General features: G+C 47.2%; 1 protein-coding gene across 1 annotated transcript; it reads left to right on the top strand.

Moving 5' to 3' along the window:
• Positions 1-14,858: 14,858 nt before the first annotated feature.
• Positions 14,859-16,722, top strand: USH1G (USH1 protein network component sans; the record flags this gene model as incomplete). Its single annotated transcript, XM_075261898.1, is given in 11 exon segments — positions 14,859-14,904; positions 14,906-14,995; positions 14,998-15,042; positions 15,044-15,076; positions 15,078-15,116; positions 15,118-15,189; positions 15,191-15,232; positions 15,234-15,250; positions 15,879-15,981; positions 15,983-16,112; positions 16,115-16,722. Coding segments are annotated over 11 exon segments (1,225 nt in total), but the record flags the coding sequence as incomplete, so codon positions are not given.
• Positions 16,723-20,293: the final 3,571 nt, after the last annotated feature.

Genomic DNA, 20,293 nt, shown 5'->3' with positions numbered 1-20,293 from the left:
TAAGGCTCTCCGATATACATACAGAGGAGCTCGAGGATGTCACCTGACCGCTCATATCCACTATCTTAATATACTATAATATATATGTGTGTTTGTGTGTAGTGAACTGTGCTGTGCTACTATGCTGTATTACTCACCTAGACAGGAAAAGGCTCCGAATACATACAGGGAGCTCGGGGTGTCACCTGACCGCTCATATCCTATCCTATATACATATATATATGTGTGTGTGTTGTGATGTTGTATATATAAGGAAAGGCTCCGAATACATACAGAGGAGCTCGGGGTGTCACCTGACCGCTCATATCACTATCCTATATACATATATATATATGTGTGTGTGTGTTGTGTGTGTGTGTATATAGTGTATATATAAGGAAAGGCTCCGAATACATACAGAGGAGCTCGGGTGTCACCTGACCGCTCATATCTATCATTATATACATATATATATGTGTGTGTGTGTGTGTGTGTATATCAAATCAAAAAATGCTTTATTGGCATGTCCGAATAGGTATTTGCATTGCCAAAGCTAGTAAAGTGGGTGGGTGGGGGGGGGAGTTGGGGTGGGTGGGTGGTGGGTATGGGGGGGGGGGGGTTCAGTTATAACAGTCCATGGAGTCTCATCTTCCTCTTTGTTGGTGACCGCTATATGGGGAGGTGGGGTGGGGTGGGGGAGGGTGTATTGGGATAAATATAACAGTCCGTGGAGTCTCATCTTCCTCTTCGTTGGTGACTGCTATATGGGGAGGTGGGGTTGGAGGTGGGGGTGGGGTGGGGCGGGTGTATTGGGATAAATATAACAGTCCATGGAGTCTCATCTTCCTCTTCGTTGGTGGCTGCTATATGGGGAGGTGGGGGTGGGGTGGAGTGCGGGTGTATAGGGATAAATATAACAGTCCATGGAGTCTCATCTTCCTCTGGTTTGGTGACAGCTGGACACGTATTGGGCAGCGATCTCCACAGTGGCCTCTTCTTCTCCCAGTAGGATGTAGAGTTTCCTCTTCTCCCAGTCTGGGATGTGGGCAGAGAGTCTTTGGTAGTAGCCGGCCCTCACAGCTGAGTATTTGGTGCAGTGTAGCAGGAAGTGGGTCTCGTCTTCTAGGACCCCCCTGGGTCACAGTGCTGGCACAGTCTCTTCTCCCGTGGCTTGTACGTCTGCCTGTATCGCCCTGTCTCTAATCTCTAGGTTGTGGGCGCTCAGTCTGTACCGGCTCAGGGTCTGTCTGTGCTTGGGGTGGCGTATTCTCTCCAGGTAGGTGGCCATGGTGTAGTCCCTTTGTAGGGATTGGTACACATTGGTGAGTTTCTTGGAGTTATTTATTTGGTTTCTCCATTCTTCAATGTACCGCTCTCTGTTTGCCTCTGTGGTCGCCTTTATTTCGGCCTTGGTTATCATCTGTTGGAGTTTTTGGTTTTGGTGGTTGGCTGCTGTTTGGTTGGTGAATGTCTGGTTTGCTCAGGTGGCTTAGCCATGCTTGGTGGTTGGTAGGAGTCGCTCCCCTGGATGTGTGCCTGGAAAGCTAGCGCCCTCTTCTGTATGGTGAGCCATAGGGGGAGTCTGCCTAGCTCTGCCCTGCAGGCTATGTTGGGTGGTGTTGCGATGGACATGGAGCAGGTATTTGCAGAACTCCAGGTGGAAGTTCTCTGTTGGGCTGGAATCCCACTGTGACTGGTCTGGGTAGGTGGCTGGGCCTCAAACCTCACTGCCATAGAGAAGGATCGGGGAGATGACTGCGTCAAATATCTTCATCCATATATAAGGAAAGGCTCCGAATACATACAGAGGAGCTCGGGGTGTCACCCTGACCGCTCATATCCTATCCTATATACATATATATATGTGTGTGTGTGTGTGTGTGTGTGTGTATATTATATAAGGGAAAGGCTCCGAATACATACAGGGAGCTCGGGGTGTCACCTGACCGCTCATATCCTACATATATATATATATATATACTATATATATATAATATATATATATATATATATATATATACAGTGCCTACAAGTAGTATTCAACCCCCTGCAGATTTAGCAGGTTTACACATTGGGAAGTAACTTGGCATTGTGACATTTGGACTGTAGATCAGCCTGGACGTGTGAAATGCTCTGCAGCAGAATGTTATTTCTTTGTTTAATTTTTTTTTAAATTGTGAAAAGTTTATTCCGAGGGTCATTTATTATTCAACCCTCAAACCATCAGAATTCAGTTTGGTTCCCCTAAACAATTAAGAAGTAGTTCAGGCACAAAGAACAATGAGCTTCACATGTTTGGATTCATTCTCTCTTTTTCCAGCCTTTTCTGACTATTTAAGACCCTCCCCAAACTTGTGAGCAGCACTCATACATGGTCAACATGGGGAAAGACAAAGGAGCATTCCAAGGCCATCAGAGACAAGATGGTGGAGGGTCACAAGGCTGGCAAGGGGTACAAAACCCTTTCCAAGGAGTTGGGCCTACCTGTCTCCACTGTTGGGAGCATCATCCGGAAGTGGAAGGCTTATGGGACTACTGTTAGCCTTCCACGGCCTGGACAGCCTTTGAAAGTTTCCTCCCGTGCCGAGGCCAGGCTTGTCCGAAGAGTCAAGGCTAACCCAAGGACAACAAGGAAGGAGCTCCGGGAAGATCTCATGGCAAGTGGGGACATTGGTTTCAGTCAATACCATAAGTAACGTACTCCACCGCAATGGTCTCCGTTCCAGACGAGCCCGTAAGGTACCTTTACTTTCAAAGCGTCATGTCAAGGCTCGTCTACAGTTTGCTCATGATCACTTGGAGGACTCTGAGACAGACTGGTTCAAGGTTCTCTGGTCTGATGAGACCAAGATCGAGATCTTTGGTGCCAACCACACATGTGACGTTTGGAGACTGGATGGCACTGCATACGACCCCAAGAATACCATCCCTACAGTCAAGCATGGTGGTGGCAGCATCATGCTGTGGGGCTGCTTCTCAGCCAAGGGGCCTGGCCATCTGGTCCGCATCCATGGGAAGATGGATAGCACCGCCTACCTGGAGATTTTGGCCAAGAACCTCCGCTCCTCCATCAAGGATCTTAACCGGTTAAGGACATGGCCAAAAGTATGTTAAAGACCAGGCCTCTTTTTTTCAAAACTGACATGTGTCACTTTAATGGCAATAACTTTGAGACGCTTTAACTTACACAAATGAATTTGAGATTGTTTTCTCGTAACACATTATACTTCATGTTTAGTGGTAAACACTAATCAATATTTTTGCATTTATTTATAAAAAAAAACTAGGAAATTTGATGGAAATTTGAAAAAAATTGCAATTTTCAAAATGTGAAATTCTCTGCTTTTCAGGCAGATAGTCATACCACCCAAATACATGAATAAATATTATCTCCCATATCTCTGCTTTATATTGGCATCATCTTTTGATTGTCTTTTAATTTATTTGGACGTTACAAGGCTTACAAGTGTAACAGCAATTTTCCAGATTTACAAGAAAATTCTCCAAACCAATTTTTAGGACCACTTCAGTTCTGAAAGTAATTATAAAGGCCTGTATAATAGAAACCCCCATAAATTACCCCATTTTCAAAACTGCACCCTCAAATTATTCAAAACAGCATTTGGGATGTTTGTTAACCTTTAAGCATTCATAAGAATAAAAATAATATGGAGGTCAAATTTAGACATTTCATTTTTTTTCACTAATACATTCATTTAGACCCAAAATTAACACATTCACAAAGGGTTAAAGGAGAAAATGCATCTGACAGTTTATTGTGCAATTTCTCCCGTGCACAGAAATACCCCGCATGTGGGTATAAACTGATTTTTGGGCACACGGCAGTGCATGGAAGGGAAGGAGCGACACTGGGTGTTTGAACAGCAGATTTTGCTGGAATAATTTTCAGCGCCATGCCTTATTTGCAGAGACCCTAGAGTACCAAAACAATGGAAACCCCCCAAAAGTGACCCCATTTTAGAATCCACACCCCTCACAGAATTCATCAAGGGGTATAGTCAGCATTTAGACCCTACAGTTGTTTCACAGATTTTACTAACATTGGGATGTGTAAATGAAAAATTACTAAAATGTCACTTTATCTCCAAAGTTTTCATTTTCACAAGGGTTAAAGGAGTAAAAGCCCCCCACAGTTTGTTAAACAATTTCTCCTGAACACGGCAATACCCATGTGTGGCCATATTCTGCTGTATGGGAACATGGCGGGGCTCAGAATGAAGGAGCGCTATTTTGCTTTTGGATGGCAGATTTTGCTGGAATAATTTTAGGTGCCATGTCGCATTAGCAGAGCCCCCTAGAGTACCAATACAGTGGAAACCCCCTAAAAGTGACCCCATTTGGGAAACTATACCCCCCACAGAACATATTAAAGGGTAGAGTGAGCATTTTGACCCTACAGCTGTTTCACAGATTTTATTAACATTGGGCCATGAAAATGAAAAATTACTTTTTTTCCAACAAACTGTCAATTTAGCCCCCAAATTTTTAATTTTCACAAGAGGATAAAGGAGAAAAAGCTCCATAAAGTTCGTCTACACAAATTCTCCTGAACACAGAAATGCCCCATATGTGGCCATAATCTGCTGTATGGAACATGGCGGGGCTCAGAATGGAAAGAGAGCTATTTGGCTTTTGGAGGGCAGATTTTGCTGGAATATTTTTCAGGTCGTTGGTCCCATGTCGCATTTGCAGAGCCCCTAAAGTACCAATACAGTGGAAACCCCCTATAAGTGACCCCATTTTGGAAACTACACCCCTCATAGAATTTGTCTAGGGGTAGAGTGAGTATTTTGGCCTCACAGGTGTTTCACAGATTTTATTAACATTGGGACGTGAAAATGAAAAATTACTTTTTTTCCCAATAAATCGTCCATTTAGCGCCATAGTTTTAATTTGCAAATAGTTTAAGAATTAAAAGCCCCCCACAGTTTGTTACACAATTTCTTCTGACACGGCAATACCCCATATGTGGCCAAAATCTGCTGTATGGGTACATGCTGGGGCTCAGAATGGAAAGAGCGCTATTTGGATTTTGGAGGGCATATATTGCTGGAATAGTTTTGAGGTGCCATGTCGCATTTGCAGAGCCCCTAAAGTATCAATACAATGGAAACCCCTCAAAAGTGACCCCATTTTAGAAACTACACCTGTCAAGGAATGTATCAAGGGGTATTATCATTTTGAGCCTAAAATGCTTCCCAAAAATTAATGTACAAAATGAAAATTGAAATTTTTTAAAATATGCCAGTTCGGTGCCCAATACGTTGCACCCACTTTGTGTTGTCAGAGACCTGCACTCCTAAAACTATTAAGGGGCCATCCCGAGGGGCAAAAATTATATATGTGGGTGTAAACTGCTGCTTGGGCACACAGCAGGGCTCAGAAGGGAAGGACCACTGTGCGTTTTAGCTTTTGGGATACAGATTTAGAGGGACCCTCTGGGCGCCATGATGTTTTTGCAGAGCCCTGGAGGTTCCAGTAAACTGGAATTCACCAAGAAGTGACCCCATTTTGTAGGGCAATTTTAGGGTCTCTGCAAATGTGACGTGGTGTCCAAAAACGAAGAATCTAAATCTGCACTCCAAAAGCACATATTGCTCCTTCACATCTGCACCCTGCTGGGTACCCAAATAGCAGTGTATGCCCACATGTATGACACTGGTGTACCCCGGATAACGGACTTAATGCCATATGTGGGTATAAATGGCTGTTTGGGCACAGCCGGGGACAGAAGGGAAGGAGCGCTATATTGGTTTTTGGAGCACAGTTTGGTTTTTTTTGCCACTTTTGCAAAGCCCCTGAATTGCCATAAAGTGGAAATCCGCAGACATGTCACCCTATTTTGGACACTACCCCACTGATGGGATTTATCAAGTGGTGTAGCGAGAATTTTTAACCCTTGAGTGTTGCATTTATTTAGTTTCCAGAATGAAATCGCAACTGATAGAGAAGTTAAAAATGAAAATTTTACAGATTTGCCATTTCAGTGTGCAACATGTTGTGCCCGACTTATGTCAGCAGAGACACTCCAAAAACTGTTAAACGGGTATCCCAGGCACAACAGCTTTTAGAGCGTTCATCTCTGATACAAGTCGGGCACAATATATTACGCACTGAAAGGACGTATTCCTGGAAAAAATGGTCATTTTCACCTCTCACAATCCACTACAGTTATAGTTATATATATAAAGTTATAGCAACACTTGGGGGTTTAAAAATGCTGTCTGTACCCCTGGATAAATCCTTCAGGGGGTGTAGTTTCCAAAATAAGGTAATTTATCAGGGGATTCCAAATTACTGGCGTTTCAGCTCTACAAAAGTGTCATGGCATCCAAAAACCAAACCGTCTGTGCTCCAAAAACCCAATGAACCTTCTTCCCTTCTGTGTCCGGCTGTGCCCTAGTATCAGTTTATACCCACATATGACATTACGTCCGATATAACGGGTACACCAGTGTCATACATGTGTCATAAACTGCAGTTTGGGCACACAGCAGGGCGCAGAAGGGAAGGAGCGCTATGCGGCTTTTGGAGTACAGATTCAGATGTTTGGTATCTGGACGCCATGTCATGTTTGTAGAGCCTGTAAGGTACCAGAAAAGTGGATTCCCCAAAGGAGTGACCCCATTTTGAAAACTGCACCCCTCAAAGAATTTATCAGGGGGTGTAGTGAGTATTAGTATCCCGACGTGACTGCACAGGGGATGGTGAAGAGGGAATATATAAGCGGTGTGCGGAGGACATTGCAAACACAAAATTCCCTACTATGTCCCAGTAGCTCCTATGATTGGGGGAGTCACTCTGGGGGTCACTTCTGGTGGTCTGTTCCCTCATAAGCTGTAAATCTGGGGTGTCCCCTGATATCCACTCACACAGCTTATATATTCCCTACATGACGCACCCAGTTGTGTTCTAATAATTGGCGATTTTTGAGGGTTTTTGTCTTCACATTGTGAGATGCTATATTTTCTTTATTTTTCTGGTGACGCGGCCATATAAGGGGCTTATTCTTTGCGGGATGAGATGTATTTCGTAATGACACCATTTTTGGGTGTCTACATCTTATTGAATACATTTTATTAACCCTTTTTTGCTGGATTTAAAAAAAAAAAAAATCAATCCTGGCATTGAGTTTTACTTTTTAATTTTGCGCCATGCAGCGTACAGTATAAGTAACATGTTCCCTTTATTCTGCGGGTCGGTACGGTTACGGCGATACCTCATTTATAGTATTTTTTTTATGTGGTTACTAGTTCTGCAGAGGAAAAACACATTTGGGGACATAAATCAATGTTTTTTGCATAGCATCTTCTGAGAGGCGTAACATTTTTATTTTTCGGTTGACAGAGTTGGTTGAGGGCTTATTTTTTGCGGGACAACCTGCGCTTTTTATTGGTACTGTTGTCGGATGCATATGACTTTTTGATCACTTTTTATAGCATATTTTGTATGGTGAGATAGCGAAAAATCATTACTTCCGGCGAGTTTTTTCCGGTTTTTTTTTCCGGCGTTCGCCGTGTACATTAAATATTATTTAAGTTTTTATTGTACAGATTGTTACGGACGCGACAATACCAAATATGCATTGTTTTTATTACTTTTTAGTTCTTTTTTTATATAATTCATTTTCTATTGAGAAAAAGGGATTTTTGGGCTTTATAACTTTATAAATTTTTTTCATACACTTCATTTTATTTTTTTTTACATTTTTTTTTTACTTTTTCATGTGTCCCATTTAGGACACTTCAATCAGCAATACTGTGCTGATATAGAATGCCATGTGAGACACAGCCTGCAGGTGTCCCACATGGCATTCCGTAGCAGGATGTCAGGCTGTGTAGACGCACAGCCTGACATCAGAAGGTCCTGGCAGGATCACCAGGTATGTGGGGGCTCCGGGCAGTCTGGGGTCACTGGCCAGACCCCAGACTACCTTTTACTGCTATCGGCACCCTCCGATCTCGCCGCGGGGGGTGCCGATCAGCTTCAATTGTCAGCGGATGCCTTTCGATCGCGCCGTGATGTTTCACGGCGCGATCGAAAGGGTTAAAACGTCCAGTCGGACTCAGTTCCGACTGGACGTTATTGAGGAAGGGGTTAAGTGTTAGTAACACCTAACCCCCGTCCTCCCCGCACCCCTCCCCCCGCGAAATAGGTACCTAAAGACAGGACGTATTTTTTACAATAGTCCGGTCTTTAGGTACCTGGACCGCAGGCCGTAAATTTACGTACGGCGGTCCTTAACCGGTTAAGATGGGTCGTCATTTCATAGAGACCTGTGCCGGCCTGATCAGGTCTTAGAAAAGACAATTAGCTGGAATTGCAAACAAGGGTTATTCCACAAAATATTACACCTAGGGGTTGAATAATAATTGACCCGCACTTTTATGTTTAACATTTATTAAATTTAACTGAGCAACAGAACTTTTTGGTTTGTAAGATTTCTGCATCTGTTAATAAATCCTGCTCTTGTTTGAAGGCTCTAACTTATTTACATCTTATCAAACCTGCTAAATCTGCAGGGGGTTGAATACTACTTGTAGGCACTGTATATATATATGTGTGTGTGTGTGTGTGTGTATATATATATATATATATATATATATATATATATATATATATATATATATATATATATATGAAAGGCTCCGAATACATACAGGGGAGCTCGGGGTGTCACCTGACCGGCCATATCACATATATCTCTCTATATTATAAAAATGAGTGTCTGTCTGTTCTTTATGCGCAAGCAAACGACTGGACCGATCTTCACCAAATTTGCCAAACAGTTACTTCAAGTGTTTGGGAAGGTTTAAGACCAAGCCCCAACTCGCTCAGACGTACCGTTGTCGAGATACAGCTTTCCCAAGACAATGACCCCCACCCCCCCTTAATCAATACAAACCTGCAAGTCTTTCACTCAAATTCCAACTGCAATACACACGGTCACTCCACATACACAATACAACACTGATATCCAAACTGAGATACACACATCAGAGGATTAGATACGCACGTCTGCGTACAGTATCACATGCCGGAGGATTAGATAAGCGCCTCTGCACACAGTACCACATGCTGGAGGATTAGATACTTGCCTCAGCACACAATAGTACCACATGCTGGAGGATTAGATACTCGCCTCAGCACACAGTACGACACTCCAGAGGATTAGATACACAGCTCAGCACACAGTACCACACATTAGAGTTTTACTCCAAGTTTCCATAGCAACCCAACCATTTTTCTTCATTGCTGTATGTCAGCTTTAAAGAAGCAGGGCGCTGTGGATGGCACTGTTACACAAGGTCACATACACACAGCTTTACTCCTGGTATCCATAACGACTGATCACAGGTCTTTCACTGATATTCAAAATGAGATTCACATAATCACATGACGCTTATGAACACACACACAAACCACATACAAAATACATCAATGCAAAACTGGACAATTCTTATGGGGCCACTACACAAACATAACATGTAATATACCCGTGCGAAGCCGCCTCCTCCCTCTAGTAATGTGTATAAAAATGAGTTTGTCTGTTCTTTATGCACGACCAAACAACTGAACCGATTGTTGTCGACTTTGGCATACAGGTACATCAGGTGTCCGGGAAGGTTTTAGGCTGGGTCTCAGCTCACTCGGACGTACCGCTCCGGAGATACAGCTTTCCCAAAACAATGACCCCCATTAGCCAATACAAACCTGCAAGTCTTTCACTCATATTCCAACTGCAATACCAGATACCAAGAGCTGGAAGTGGTGAAAGGTCCCCTGTAAATGCGATCCATGTTACTGCCATACACTGAAGCCGATCTGTTGCGAGGACGTCCCATGGGAACCACCTGTAGAGTTACAAGGCAGTGATTGGTGTAATGTGCAGGACCACCGCTGTCACTCCTACTAGCAGCTGGCTCCAGCAGGGGGCGACGTACTGCTCATGCCCAATGCCAGAGCGTTCTGTAAGGACAGGGCCAGTGAATGGGGACTGTGGCCGGTGGGTGAAATTCTGACTGTTTGGCACACTGCAGTATTCTATAGGCACTGGCCCTATGTGGTGCAGCACTCTCTGTATGGCACTATGTGGGCACTATGGTGTTATGTGTACAATATAAGGTACGCAGGACATAGGCAACAAGGGAACGCCGAAAGGGGCATTGTGGGTACAGAAGTTAAAGTGGGTTCCTAAAGTAAAGATCCATCTGCGGAGATTTTATGGTAAGTTTTAGATTTTGAAGTCAGTAAAAAACAGAAATTGTAGATAAGACTGAAGCTGATTGGAGGAAGAAAGTCCCAGAAATCTCTCTGTATTGTTACAAGGCTCCTTAATGGGTCCGGCACTGACTTACAAGGTGGATGACACAAGACAGACTGATCTGCTTCATTTGCATAGATTTCCCAGAGAGCTTTGCTTGGCCTGTAGAACCTCCTCCATCCTCTACTTATTCCTCTATCCTCCTCTTCTTCCTCCATCCTCCACATCTTCTTCCTCATTCTTCTTGTTCTTCCTCCTCCATCCTCCTCTTCTTCTTCCTCCTCCATCCTCATCCTCCACATCCTCTTCCTCATCCTCCTTCTTCTTCTTCCTCCTCCATCCTCCTCCTCTTCTTCTTCCTCTTCCTCATCCTCCTTCTCTTCTTCCTCCTCCATCCTCATCCTCCACATCTTCCTCCTCCATCCTCCTCTTCGTCTTGGTTCTTCCTCGTCCATCCTCTTCTTCTTGGTTCTTCCTCCTCCATCCTCCTCTTCTTCTTGGTTCTTCCTCCTCCATCCTTCTTCTTCATCCTCCTCCTCCATCCTCCTCTTCTTCTTGGTTCTTCCTCCTCCTCCATCCTCCTCTTCTTCTTGGTTCTTCCTCCTCCTCCTCCATCCTCCTCTTCGTCTTGGTTCTTCCTCCTCCATCCTCTTCTTCTTGGTTCTTCCTCCTCCATCCTCCTCTTCTTCTTGGTTCTTCCTCCTCCATCCTTCTTCTTCATCCTCCTCCTCCTCCTCCTCCATCCTCCTCTTCTTCTTGGTTCTTCCTCCTCCATCCTCCTCTTCTTCTTGGTTCTTCCTCCTCCATCCTCCTCTTCTTCTTGGTTCTTCCTCCTCTTCTTCTTGGTTCTTCCTCCTCCATCCTCCTCTTCTTCTTGGTTCTTCTTCCTCCTCCATCCTCCTCTTCTTCTTGGTTCTTCCTCCTCCATCCTCCTCTTCTTCTTGGCTCTTCCTCCTCCATCCTCCTCTTCTTCTTGGTTCTTCCTCCTCCATCCTCCTCCTCCATCCTCCTCTTCTTCTTGGTTCTTCCTCCTCCATCCTCCTCTTCTTCTTGGTTCTTCCTCCTCCATCCTCCTTTTCTTCTTGGTTCTTCTTCCTCCTCCATCCTCCTCTTCTTCTTGGTTCTTCTTCCTCCTCCATCCTCCTCTTCTTCTTGGTTCTTCTTCCTCCTCCATCCTCCTCTTCTTCTTGGTTCTTCTTCCTCCTCCATCCTCCTCTTCTTCTTGGTTCTTCTTCCTCCTCCATCCTCCTCTTCTTCTTGGTTCTTCTTCCTCCTCCTCCATCCTCCTCTTCTTCTTGGTTCTTCCTCCTCCTCCTCCTCCATCCTCCTCTAATTCTTGGTTCTTCTTCCTCCTCCTCCTCCTCCATCCTCCTCTAATTCTTGGTTCTTCCTCCTCCTCCTCCTCCTCCTCCTCCATCCTCCTCTAATTCTTGGTTCTTCCTCCTCCTCCTCCTCCTCCTCCATCCTCCTCTAATTCTTGGTTCTTCCTCCTCCTCCATCCTCCTCTTCTTCTTGGTTCTTCCTCCTCCTCCATCCTCCTCTTCTTCTTGGTTCTTCCTCCTCCTCCATCCTCCTCTTCTTCTTGGTTCTTCCTCCTCCTCCATCCTCCTCTTCTTCTTGGTTCTTCCTCCTCCTTCATCCTCCTCTTCTTCTTGGTTCTTCCTCCTCCTTCATCCTCCTCTTCTTCTTGGTTCTTCCTCCTCCTCCATCCTCCTCTTCTTCTTGGTTCTTCCTCCTCCTCCATCCTCCTCTTCTTCTTGGTTCTTTCTCCTCCTCCATCCTCCTCTTCTTCTTGGTTCTTCCTCCTCCTCCATCCTCCTCTTCTTCTTGGTTCTTCCTCCTCCTCCATCCTCCTCTAATTCTTGGTTCTTCCTCCTCCTCCATCCTCCTCTAATTCTTGGTTCTTCCTCCTCCTCCTCCTCCTCCTCCATCCTCCTCTTCTTCTTGGTTCTTCCTCCTCCTCCATCCTCCTCTTCTTCTTGGTTCTTCCTCCTCCTTCATCCTCCTCTTCTTCTTGGTTCTTCCTCCTCCTCCATCCTCCTCTTCTTCTTGGTTCTTCCTCCTCCTCCATCCTCCTCTTCTTCTTGGTTCTTTCTCCTCCTCCATCCTCCTCTTCTTCTTGGTTCTTCCTCCTCCATCCTCCTCCTCTTCTTCTTGGTTCTTCCTCCTCCTCCTCCTCCATCCTCCTCTTCTTCTTCTTCTTCCTCCTCCTCCTCCATCCTCCTCTTCTTCTTCTTCTTCCTCCTCCTCCTCCATCCTCCTCTTCTTCTTCTTCCTCCTCCTCCTCCATCCTCCTCTTCTTCTTCTTCTTGGTTCTTCTTCCTCCTCCTCCTCCTCCATCCTCCTCCTCTTCTTCTTCTTCTTCTTCTTGGTTCTTCCTCCTCCTCCTCCATCCTCCTCCTCTTCTTCTTCTTCTTCTTCTTCTTCTTGGTTCTTCCTCCTCCTCCTCCATCCTCCTCTTCTTCTTCTTCTTCTTGGTTCTTCCTCCTCCTCCTCCATCCTCCTCTTCTTCTTCTTCTTGGTTCTTCCTCCTCCTCCTCCATCCTCCTCTTCTTCTTCTTCTTGGTTCTTCCTCCTCCTCCATCCTCCTCTTCTTCTTCTTCTTCTTCTTGGTTCTTCCTCCTCCTCCATCCTCCTCTTCTTCTTGGTTCTTCTTCCTCCTCCATCCTCCTCTTCTTCTTGGTTCTTCTTCCTCCTCCATCCTCCTCTTCTTCTTGGTTCTTCCTCCTCCTCCATCCTCCTCTTCTTCTTCTTCTTCTTCTTCTTGGTTCTTCCTCCTCCTCCATCCTCCTCTTCTTCTTGGTTCTTCTTCCTCCTCCATCCTCCTCTTCTTCTTGGTTCTTCTTCCTCCTCCATCCTCCTCTTCTTCTTGGTTCTTCTTCCTCCTCCATCCTCCTCTTCTTCTTGGTTCTTCTTCCTCCTCCATCCTCCTCTTCTTCTTGGTTCTTCTTCCTCCTCCATCCTCCTCTTCTTCTTGGTTCTTCTTCCTCCTCCATCCTCCTCTTCTTCTTGGTTCTTCTTCCTCCTCCATCCTCCTCTTCTTCTTGGTTCTTCTTCCTCCTCCATCCTCCTCTTCTTCTTGGTTCTTCTTCCTCCTCCATCCTCCTCTTCTTCTTGGTTCTTCTTCCTCCTCCATCCTCCTCTTCTTCTTGGTTCTTCTTCCTCCTCCATCCTCCTCTTCTTCTTGGTTCTTCTTCCTCCTCCATCCTCCTCTTCTTCTTGGTTCTTCTTCCTCCTCCATCCTCCTCTTCTTCTTGGTTCTTCTTCCTCCTCCATCCTCCTCTTCTTCTTGGTTCTTCTTCCTCCTCCATCCTCCTCTTCTTCTTGGTTCTTCTTCCTCCTCCATCCTCCTCTTCTTCTTGGTTCTTCTTCCTCCTGCTCCTCCATCCTCCTCTTCTTCTTCTTGGTGTTCTTCTTCCTCCTCCTCCTCCATCCTCCTCTTCTTCTTCTTGGTGGTTCTTCTTCCTCCTCCTCCTCCATCCTCCTCTTCTTCTTCTTGGTGGTTCTTCCTCCTCCTCCTCCTCCATCCTCCTCTTCTTCTTGGTGGTTCTTCCTCCTCCTCCTCCTCCATCCTCCTCTAATTCTTGGTTCTTCTTCCTCCTCCTCCTCCTCCATCCTCCTCTAATTCTTGGTTCTTCCTCCTCCTCCTCCTCCTCCATCCTCCTCTAATTCTTGGTTCTTCCTCCTCCTCCTCCTCCTCCTCCATCCTCCTCTTCTTCTTGGTTCTTCCTCCTCCTCCATCCTCCTCTTCTTCTTGGTTCTTCCTCCTCCTCCATCCTCCTCTTCTTCTTGGTTCTTCCTCCTCCTCCATCCTCCTCTTCTTCTTGGTTCTTCCTCCTCCTCCATCCTCCTCTTCTTCTTGGTTCTTCCTCCTCCTCCATCCTCCTCTTCTTCTTGGTTCTTCCTCCTCCTCCATCCTCCTCTTCTTCTTGGTTCTTCCTCCTCCTCCATCCTCCTCTTCTTCTTGGTTCTTCCTCCTCCTCCATCCTCCTCTTCTTCTTGGTTCTTCCTCCTCCTCCATCCTCCTCTTCTTCTTGGTTCTTCCTCCTCCTCCATCCTCCTCTTCTTCTTGGTTCTTCCTCCTCCTCCATCCTCCTCTTCTTCTTGGTTCTTCCTCCTCCTCCATCCTCCTCTTCTTCTTGGTTCTTCCTCCTCCTCCATCCTCCTCTTCTTCTTGGTTCTTCCTCCTCCTCCATCCTCCTCTTCTTCTTGGTTCTTCCTCCTCCTCCATCCTCCTCTTCTTCTTGGTTCTTCCTCCTCCTCCATCCTCCTCTTCTTCTTGGTTCTTCCTCCTCCTCCATCCTCCTCTTCTTCTTGGTTCTTCCTCCTCCTCCATCCTCTTCTTGGTTCTTCCTCCTCCTCCTCCTCCTCCATCCTCTTCTTGGTTCTTCCTCCTCCTCCTCCTCCTCCATCCTCCTCTAATTCTTGGTTCTTCCTCCTCCTCCTCCATCCTCTTCTTGGTTCTTCCTCCTCCTCCTCCATCCTCTTCTTGGTTCTTCCTCCTCCTCCTCCATCCTCCTATGAAGTCTTACCTTACAGATGTATAATGTCTTATATAATCTGTATTAACCCTTTAGTCTCTTCTTTCTTTTAGGGGAGATCCAGATAAATGTGACATTTGGGGTAACACTCCTCTGCACCCTGTCTGCTGCCAATGGTCATCTCAATTGCCTGTCCTTTTTAGTGTCCTTTGGGGCCAATATCTGGTGCCTGGATAATGACTATCACACCCCCCCTGGACATGGGCGGCCACCAAGGGCCACATGGAGTGTGTGCGCTTATCTGAGTTCCATTGCAGCCAAGCAAAACGGTTTTAAATCCCAAACTGGTGTCTAAACTGAAGGACCGAGCGTTTTCGAGAGTCGGAGAAACGTATCCGTGACTGTGCGAAACTGCAACGCAGGCACCACGAGCGCATGGAGCGGCCGATACCGCAAGGAGATGTCCGACCATTCTGATACCATGAGTCTTCTCCAGCTTCTCCAGGTACCACAATATATTGCCTTGTAGGTCGTGACGACGTCCCGGGGTATTCAGGACCTGCAGTCTTGTATGTAATGCAGCAGTGGAGGCACAAGGGCGCCCCCTACTGTAACCTGTACATACAGGGCGAGTGTGTGCTGGAGGTCTTCAGTGCCATACTGGTTTTGTTGTCCTCCACCATGCTGATCATTCAGACCCCAAATTGGTCACAGGTGTGAGATACGTGAGATATGCGAGACTCGTGAACTGTGGTGAAAGTCGATTTCTGAACATTCCCTTTAATTACTCCCTTAATGTTAGATCTGTAGGTGTCGATCACTGGGGTGCGGGGTGGGCATATTATATAAGGGAGTCAGACTAGTCACTATATACCCAGCATGGAGCTGTACACTGTGTAGGGACTGTGCTTGGTATTGTGGTTCAGTGATAGGACTGAGCTGTAGTGTGGCCGTGTGACCAGTAGGGGCTTTGTATTCCCCTCCAATCTGAAGGAAAACCCCTTTAAGGAATCCTTTCTTATGGATAATAAGCAGGTGAAATATGGTGAAAGATAATAGACGACCCCTCCCCCACTAACTTAGTCCTGCCTAAGATTTTTGGTAACATGCTGACCATTGCCTTCTTTCCTCAGCTCCGTAAGCCAACGCTTCCCGAGTGCCACATTGCTTGCCACCATGCCATACTCCCATGCCGCAGGCACCACAAAGGGCAAAACAAAGATGCAGAAGAAGCTGAGAGAGAAGGAAACAGAATGACGGGACTTTTAAGATCTACGAAGACGGTCGGAAAAGTGTCCGCTCGCTGTCGGGACTGCAGCTGGGGAACGACGTCATGTTTGTGAAGCAGGGGACCTACGCCAGCCCCCGCACAGAGGACGCCAACACCTTCGCGATATGTTCTCACATGAAGACGATTCCATGTCCAGAGCTGTGAGTGACCCCGGGCTTCATGTGGACTCGGCCCACTCAGAGGTCAGCACCGACTCTGGACACGACTCCTTGTTTACCAGGCCAGGCCTTGGCACCATGGTATTTAGGAGGAACTATCTCTCCAGTGGGCTGTTTGGAATGGGAAGGCAGGAAGACAATGGGGTCGGGGTGGAGGGCGGAGAGGTGAAGCTACGCAGTCGGCTAAAACGCTCGTCCAGTCTAGATGACAGCATTGGCAGTGCCAGCAGTCTGGAGGCCAGAAACGAGCAGGAGCTGCCATGGGAAGACGAAGAACTAGGACTAGATGACGAGGAGGAGCCTGACACCTCTCCATTGGAGACGTTCCTGGCCTCGCTACAGATGTCCGAGCTGGTCTCCGTCCTACAGGATGAGAAGATTGACCTGGCGGCTCTGACGCTCTGCTCAGACCATGACCTCAAAGGAATACGAATCCCACTCGGACCTCGCAAGAAAATCCTCGATGGCATTCATAGGAGGAGACAAGCACTGGAGAGACCCATGGCCATGGGGGACACGGAGCTGTAAGTCACTTGTACCTCATCATGGTTGGGTGCCGGGCCACGTGTGGTCATGGTCAGCAGGTTGTTGATGTGAAGAGTAGATAAGTCTAAAGCTGTAGGCGACATTATACCAAGAGCAGATCAGACAACCGGAGTCTTCATTAAGGGTCGTCTCCGTCCTACACTCCGAAAGGGTCGGGACTTACGTCAAGTCCAACCATCTGCTGGCTGAAGAAGCCGCGGCCTTTGGATGAGCGCCATGGCCTCATGACTGACTAAATACCGAGCACAGCGCCGTCTACTATATAGTGGCTGTACTTGGTATTGCAGCTCAGTCTCAGTCCAGGGTTTGGGGGTCCCATTTTGGAGATGGGTATGAGGAGGGTCTCGCATTCATCATATTCCATAAGGGGCTAGAGATAGTCAATGTCTTACATGTTTTAGGAGGATCAGAAATCTTTCATGGGATGTTTTCCCTTCTGTTACAGGTAGTGGCATCAAGTGAGCGAGCACGACCCATGTCCAGTGCCAGACACGCCAGTCATCCACCTCGCCAAATCTGTGCCACAATGGAGACCCCAAACTCCCCCCACCAACCTGTGCCAAGAAAATCACCCCCATACCAAGACCTCTCCGAACCCTCTAGAACATTCTGCACAGCGGGAAAGCTTCTCTGTGGATTCTTCCTTTGGGAAATGTCTGCGCCCATTTTCGGGTATTTTGGCCTCTCATGTAGATTTGGGCGCTCTGTGGTGCGGGCCGTGCGCTCTCCGCCATATCAGGTCTGGAAATGACACTAGGATTGTAAATCTCATTTCTGCCCAACTTTATTAACAAACCGTTCTAGAATTCCGTACATTAACCATTAAGGAACCAAAACGTTCCAGAACCTTAGTCTTCCCAATCCACGTCAATGGTAATCTAGTCATAAACAACGAGTGATTGGCTGGGAAGGTGACGAGCCTGTGATTGGCTGGGGAGGTGACGGGGCTCAGCGAGTGATTGGCTGGGGAGGTGACGGGCCGCAGCGAGTAATTGGTTGGGGAGGTGACGGGCCGCAGCGAGTGATTGGCTGGGGAAGTGACGGGCCTGTGATTGGCTGAGGAGGTGACGGGCCGCAGCGAGTGATTGGCTGGGGAGGTGTTGCGCCTCAGTGAGTGACCTCCTTTAGGCCTAGTTCACACGGAGTTTTTTGGATCAGAACTTGAGGCGGAGGCTGCCTCAGGTTCCGATCCATAAAACGTGTTGCGGAACTGAAAGCCGGTGCACGGCACCGGCTTCCAGCTGCACACCCGCCTCCGGATCAGGCTCAATGAATGGCCCGAGTCCGGAAGAGGGTGTGTCTTCAGGTTGACTCGCGAGGCGACTCGGCCGAAGAATGAACACCTTGCTTCTTTTTTCCGGTAGGCGGAAGAAACGGCTCCCGGAAAAAGCTCCTGCGCAGCTCCCATTGATTTCAATGGGAGCCGTCTTTTTGGTCCGGGTTTTGAGGCGTTTACGGCCTCAAAACCCTGACCAAAAAACTCCGTGTGAACTAGGCCTTAAAAACCCACCTCATTATACCCCATACCGCCAGGCCATTGGCTATGTTATTCATTAATGCCCCCCTTCCCCGTTACTGGGCAGATTCATAACCTGAAAGGTCAAAGGTCATACCCAATCAGAAACCACCTGGCGTAATATCGTTATAACTAGTGTTGAGCGAATAGTATTCATCAGATACCTCGCCGGCATAGGAATGCGTGTAAGCGGCCGAACACCAAGGGGTTAAACGCTTTGAAGCTTCGATGCGTGGTGTTGGTGTTCAGCCAGTTACACGCCTTCCTATGCCGCTGATGTATTCTACAAATACTATTGTTGAGCAGCCAATCGCAGCCCACAGCAGCCAATTTCAGTCCAACCAATCAATTGCAGCTTTCGTTTTGTATTCTGTTCCTGAAAAATGAATTCTGGACTCTGATTGGTTGCTACAGACTATGATTCGTTACTATCGGCTAAGATTGGTTACTATTGCCTAGGATTGGTTGCTATGGGCAACTAAGATCGTTGTTTTGAGCTAAAAACTAGAAAACCTGTCCAATTAAAGCCGAGTCCTAGGACTCCCGGAGCCCCCCCCCCCCCCCAGGTACAGGGCTGTATACTGTATAGGGTAGGTCACCCCCTGTATATGTAGTGGGGTGTAGGGCCACGTCAGTGGGGATCGGAGGTTTCCACTTGGGCATTGCCATGTAAGTTTGGCCTCCAGCGCCACCTGTTGGAGCGCACGGTGCTAGAAATCAATGACCGACCCTTTAAATGGTCCATGGACCCGGCCACACCAGTTGACTTGTATAACCAGAATCCTGTGGCCTGTTCTCCGGACTTGCAACGCATTGCCTGAACGGTTCAGAACTACAAATTCAGAGGTGGTCTTAAAGGGGCGGTGTGTAAACAAGGTACGGTGTTACCACCAGCCGGACTGTGAACTTTGCCTATTGTATGTTCTGATACCTGTGGATACGGCCGCCAACCCCAAGACAAAATATAAAACCAGTCCCACTTGTCATTTGCATTGAATGTTTGGGGGCCACGTCGGGGGCCTGATCCAAAAGCCCCTGCACAAGCAGCGGCCGCCTCTCACCTGGACATTTCCTTCTCTATCTGCGCCACCATGATGACTTCTCTCCACCAAGCTTCCTATCGTTCCCCCCCCTTTGGTGCTACAGAATCCTTCCTTGACTCTATACTATGGCCCCCCATGTCAGCTCTGATGGTCCCCTCGCTGTAGGTGCAGGCAGTGGAGGAGATTTGGAGCCATGTATCAGAAGATAAATCTGACCACTAGAGGGATATACTAAGACCAGGGGCGTAGCCATCGCCCTGGATACTGAGGGGTCCGAAGACACCGGGATAATAGACTGCACATATTGGGGCCATCACATATTTTGTATTGGGGCCCAGAAGCTTCTCCCCCCCCCCCCCCATAGCTCTGTATACACTGCTCATCCATCATCCTTCCCCCCCATAGCTCTGTATACACTGCTCATCCATCATCCTTCCCCCCCATAGCTCTGTATACACTGCTCATCCATCATCCTTCTCCCCCCCCCCCCATAGCTCCGTATACGCTGCTCATCCATCATCCTTCTCCCCCATAGGTCCATATACACTGCTCATCCATCATCCTTCTCCCCCCCCATAGCTCTGTATACACTGCTCATCCATCATCCTTCCCCCCCATAGCTCTGTATACACTGCTCATCCATCATCCTTCTCCCCCATAGCTCTGTATACACTGCTCATCCATCATCCTTCTCCCCCATAGGTCCATATACACTGCTCATCCATCATCCTTCTCCCCCCCCATAGGTCCGTATACACTGCTCATCCATCATCCTTCTCCCCCATAGGTCCGTATACACTGCTCATCCATCATCCTTCTCCCCCCCATAGCTCCATATACACTGCTCATCCATCATCCTTCTCCCCCCCATAGATCCGTATACACTGCTCAACCATCATCCTTCTCCCCCATAGGTCCGTATACACTGCTCATCCATCATCCTTCTCCCCCCCATAGGTCCGTATACACTGCTCATCCATCATCCTTCTCCCCC

Source organism: Leptodactylus fuscus, unplaced genomic scaffold (assembly GCF_031893055.1).
Source record: "Leptodactylus fuscus isolate aLepFus1 unplaced genomic scaffold, aLepFus1.hap2 HAP2_SCAFFOLD_589, whole genome shotgun sequence".
NCBI lineage: Eukaryota > Metazoa > Chordata > Amphibia > Anura > Leptodactylidae > Leptodactylus > Leptodactylus fuscus.
The sequence above is the reverse complement of the archived record's forward strand: the minus strand, read 5'-3'. Positions and strand labels throughout refer to the sequence as shown.